At 43.8% G+C, this 4,799-nt stretch overlaps 2 protein-coding genes and 1 long non-coding RNA gene across 5 annotated transcripts in view; 2 read left to right on the top strand and 1 right to left on the bottom strand.

Moving 5' to 3' along the window:
• Positions 1–4,799, top strand: part of LOC119469431 (zinc finger protein 160-like) — a 609,418-nt gene that overhangs the window by 321,882 nt on the left and 282,737 nt on the right. The gene's annotated exons all lie outside the window — the stretch shown is intronic.
• Positions 1–4,799, bottom strand: part of LOC108295670 (zinc finger protein 283-like) — a 31,760-nt gene that overhangs the window by 17,467 nt on the left and 9,494 nt on the right. The window contains exons 5-6 of the mRNA XM_037734686.1: positions 4,664–4,790; positions 1,858–1,933 (exon numbers count right to left, since the gene is read on the bottom strand). Of these exons, the coding sequence (XP_037590614.1) occupies positions 1,858–1,933; positions 4,664–4,790 (203 nt within the window). The remainder of the gene's footprint in view (positions 1–1,857; positions 1,934–4,663; positions 4,791–4,799) is intronic.
• Positions 563–1,075, top strand: LOC119469438. Its single transcript, XR_005198233.1, has 2 exons — positions 563–626; positions 963–1,075. It is a non-coding gene; the product is annotated as an uncharacterized LOC119469438 (long non-coding RNA).

Raw genomic sequence — 4,799 nt, forward strand, 5'->3', positions numbered from 1 at the left:
AGGTCACAGATGCCTCAGCAGGCCACATCAAATGCCATCTCCTGAATGTTTGTAGTTAATACAAGCCCTTTCAATAAATACTTGGTAAACAAATGCTTGGGCAGACTTTCTTGGAAGAGCTACCACCTAGCCCTGTTCAGCTGAAACTGTCTCATTACTTCATTCTTGGCATTCACTGCAAACTATAAGCTCTGCAAATAGCGACCCCGATGTGGCCACCTTAAATACATGCATGAAGGAGGGCTCAAGTTTTGGAGTATTCTGGTAAGGAACAGTCCTAAGTCATATTAGAATGAAACGCACACAAAAGGAGAAGATGATGCTGGGGGGCGGGGGGCGGGCACACTGGGTCTTCACATTGGAGAGGGGGATAGTTGTTGTACAAGGCAGGCGTGACAGGTTGTCAATTACAGGTGATGAATTACTACTGACGGTCTGCGACACTCACTACAGTTGTAAGGATGGTCTCCAGTGTGAATTCTAGTAGTTTGTGTCAGGTATGAATCACGCTAGAAAGCCTTGTCACAAAGCTTACATTTTTAAGGTCTCTCCAGTATGAAGTCTACGATGGTATGTAAGGCGTGACTTTTGAATGAAGGCCTTGCCACACTCGTTACACTTGTAAGGTTTGCCTCCAGTATGAAGTCTACGATGGTATACAAGACAGGACATGTGACGGAAGGTCTTGCCACACTCATGACACTTGTAAGGTTTCTCCCCAGTATGAAGTTTATGATGGCGTGTAAGGGATGACGTATGATTGAAGGTCTTGCCACACTGATTACATTTGTAAGGTTTCTCTCCAGTGTGAATTCTAGCGTGTTTTGCCAGGTATGAATCACATGCAAAAGCCTTATCACAAACCATACATTTGTATGGTTTCTGTCCAGTATGTATTATCTTATGCATTTCAAGGTGTGATTTGCGAGTGAAACCTTTGTCACATTTTTCACATTTGTAAGGTGTCTCTCCAGTATGAAGTCTATGATGGCATGTAAGGGATGACTTCTGATTGAAGGTCTTGCCACACTCATGACACTTGTAAGGTTTCTCTCCAGTATGAAGTCTAAGATGGCAGGTAAGGGATGACATCTGACGGAAGGTCTTGCTACACTCATTACACTTGTAAGTTTTCTCTTCTATATGAACTCTGCGATGCCGTAGAACGCATGACTTGTGACTGAACATCTTGCCACACTCATTACATGTGTAAGGTTTCTCACCAGTGTGACATCTATGATGTCTTTCCAGACATTGCTTCTCATTAAAGACCTTGCCACACACATCACATTCATATTGTTTCTTTCTTAAATGGTTTATCTGTTTCCTTAAGAATGAGCTACAATTGAGGTTGCCATTGGCTGAAAAGAAAAAAAAAAAGAATAAAAAATAAATGAAAAGAATGAGCTACAATTAAAGCCTTTCCCACACTTATGACATTGGAAAGATTTTTCTCTCATGTGTACCTTCCTGTTTCTGTACACATGTAATGAAGAATGGAGGAAATTACTGTCATGGTTATTAGAAATACGGGTTTTGGCTATACAAAAAATTATTTGGGATGTTGAAACTAAGGAAGCATCATCGACAGACTTCTCAACTTGATTACCGACATTCCCTTCAGTCTGAAATATGTGAAGTTTAGGAAGATGCGAATGAAAGATTACTCCAAGCTCATCTTTAATAGGCTTGTTTCCAGCACGCCTTTCATCATATTGGTCTGTACTACCAGTCAGCTTTTTTATTTTTGTCCTGGGTGCTTCATGGTTATTTCTTTCATCTTCTTGCCATTGAAACTCAAAGTCATGAATATTTTTCTCAATTTCCTGAAGGGAAAAACCCCAATGTGATGACAATGTCCCTGTGTGGAACACTTCTGTATTGCCTTGCCCTGCTGATGAAAACTTCTTCATTATGCATTTGGAAGAGACGTCTACAAAACATAAACTCCACAGCTCCTGGCGAGGACTAGTGCTTTTATTAAAAGGACACTAAAGAGCTTGTTGCTGTTCCTCTTTCTACCATGAGAAAACACAGCAGGAAGATGCTTGGGTGAAATCACAAAGAAGACTCTCACCAGAAACCAATTTGGCTGCACCTTGCTCTTGGATTTCTCACATTCTAAATTCAAAATAAATCAATCTCCGTGTCTTAAGCTTCCAACTTTAACCTAGTTTTTTTTTTTTTTTTTTTTTTGAGACTGAGTCACGCTGTATCACCCAGGCTGGAGTGTAATGGTATGATTGTCCTGCCTAAATTTCTCCTGCTGGAGACTCCCAAGTAGCTGGCACTACAGACTGGCTGAGAGAGAAAGAGAGAGAGTGAGTTTGTGTGTGTGTGTGTGCGCGTGCACGTGTGCGCATGAGTGTATATGGGTGTGTGTGTGTATCAGAGCCTCACTCCATCATCCAGGCTGGAGTGCAGTGGCATGATCTAGGCTCATCGCAACCTTCGCCTCCTGGGATCCAATAATTTTTTGGCCTCAGCCTACCAAGTAGCTGGGATTACAAGTGCATGCCACCACACCAAGCTAATTTGTGTAGTTTTAGTAGAGATGGGGTTTGACCATGTTGGCAAGGCTGGTATCAAACTCCTGACCACAGGTTATCTGCCCATCTTGGCCTACCACAGCGGTGGGATTACAGCTGTGAGCCAACATACCCAGTCAATTTTTTGTAGATTCCAGGTTTTAGCATGGTGGCCCGAATGGACTCAAACTCTTCACCTGAGATGATCCAACCATCTCGGCCTTCCAAAGTGCTAGGAACAGAGGTATGAGCCACTACAGCCAGCCACTCAAAGCTATTTCTGACAGGACAGTGAAATGACTGAGATACAGAAATGGGCATCTCATCATCAACATCATCGAAGGCTGACAAATCTTATGAAACAAAGAAAGTTTAGAATCTGTACTATAAAACTTTCAATATGTGAAGACATCTAATTAACTTGTTTCAAAAACCTGGAGGCAGCCAGGCGTGGTGGCTCATACCTGTAATCCCAATACTTTGAAAGGCCCAGGTAGATGGATCGCTTGAGGTCGGGAGTTGAAAACCAGCTTGACCAACATGGAGAAATCACATCTCTACTAAAAATGCAAAATCAGCCAGGTGTGGTGGCGCATGCCTCTAATCCCAGCTTCTACGGAGCCTCAGGTATTAGAATTAATTGAACTCACGAGGCTGAGATGGCAGTGAGCAAAGATTGTGCCACTGCACTCCCGCCTGGGCAACAACAGAAAAACTCCATATCAAAAAAGAACATAGGGGCAAAGTATTACTTATCAAATAAGCACAGCAGGTCCACAGTATTCATGTACTTGACCCAATTTATACGGTTGGTAACTAAGGGACAAAACTTGATCCTGGGCCTTATGGATCCCATGACACATTCTTTTTTTTTTTTTTTTTTTTTTAGACGGAGTTTCGCCCTTGTTTCCCAGGCTGGAGTGCAATGGTGCGATCTCGGCTCACCGCAACCTCCGCCTCCTGGGTTCAGGCAATTCTCCTGCCTCAGCCTCCTGAGAAGCTGGGATTACAGGCACGCACCACCATTCCCAGCTAATTTTTTGTATTTTTAGTAGAGACAGGATTTCACCATGTTGACCAGGATGGTCTCGATCTCTTGACCTTGTGATCCACCCGCCTCGGCCTCCCAAAGTGCTGGGATTACAGGCTTGAGCCACCGCGCCCGGCACCCCATGACACATTCTTAAGCACAAAAGTCACCCAGGCAATACAGAAAATCATCAGTCGCAGAATATACAAGGAGACAGAAAGAAATACATCAAGGTGGATACAAAGGCTCAGCTGTGCCACGGACAGTGAAATTGAGCCATAGTTCATGGAGAATGTGGAGTCATCATGCCCTGCACACACTGATTTAGGCAGCCTCCTATGATTACGTCCAGTGGATGTATAAGGTCTTGACTTACACACTGAGAGTCATGTTGGAGGGGAGGGGTTCATGTGGAAGTTGGAGTGTTCACCATTAGAAACGAACAGGCTGGAGAGCAGCAGCACTTTGCATCCAGATCAATGTAGCATGTGAGGCAAGACCAGGAAAGGAAGGGCAAGGGTGGAGGGCAGAAGTAATGGGCATGCAGGAGTCAACTGTGTGTATGCTCGTCTGTGGAATTATAATCCCACCAGTATAGACCAAATTTTGAGCTTGGAGGAAAATGGAACTAATTTAGCAAAGGGTAAAATGTTGACCGAAGGTTAAATATACAAATTACAATAGAGACAGGGGACAAGAATGAAACAGAGTCAAAAAAGCAGCAGTATGGCAACATGAGGTGAAGGCAGTTTTACATCTCTTATATTAAATGGCCTCTGATTTTTAGTTTCAGGCCTATACTCAAGAAAATCCCCAGGTAGATTCATACACACATGAAAAAATGAGTAAACTCCATGAAATAGAGTACAGCAGTGTACGATACTTTGGGGGTGAAGAGTGATCCCCTGGCTCAGCAGGTAGAGATGTGTTTGTGAAAACAGGTCCAGGCCAGTCACGGTCTATTCCAGCCTGCAATCCCAGCACTTCAGGTGGTCAAGGCACATAGATCATGAGGCCTGGAGTTTGAGACCAGCCTGGCCAGGATGGTCAAACCGCGTTTCTAGTACAAAAATACAAAATATTAGCCAGGTGTGGTGGCGTGTACCTGTAATCCCAGCTATTCAGGAGGTTGAGGCAGGAGAATTGCTGGAACCTGAAAAGTAGAGGTTTCGGGGAGCCAAGATCATGCCACTGCACTCCAGCCTGGGTGTCTGAACAAGACTCCAGCTCAAAAAGAAAAA

The sequence above is a fragment of the Cebus imitator genome, unplaced genomic scaffold, assembly GCF_001604975.1.
Source record: "Cebus imitator isolate Cc_AM_T3 unplaced genomic scaffold, Cebus_imitator-1.0 Scaffold654, whole genome shotgun sequence".
Classification (NCBI taxonomy): domain Eukaryota; kingdom Metazoa; phylum Chordata; class Mammalia; order Primates; family Cebidae; genus Cebus; species Cebus imitator.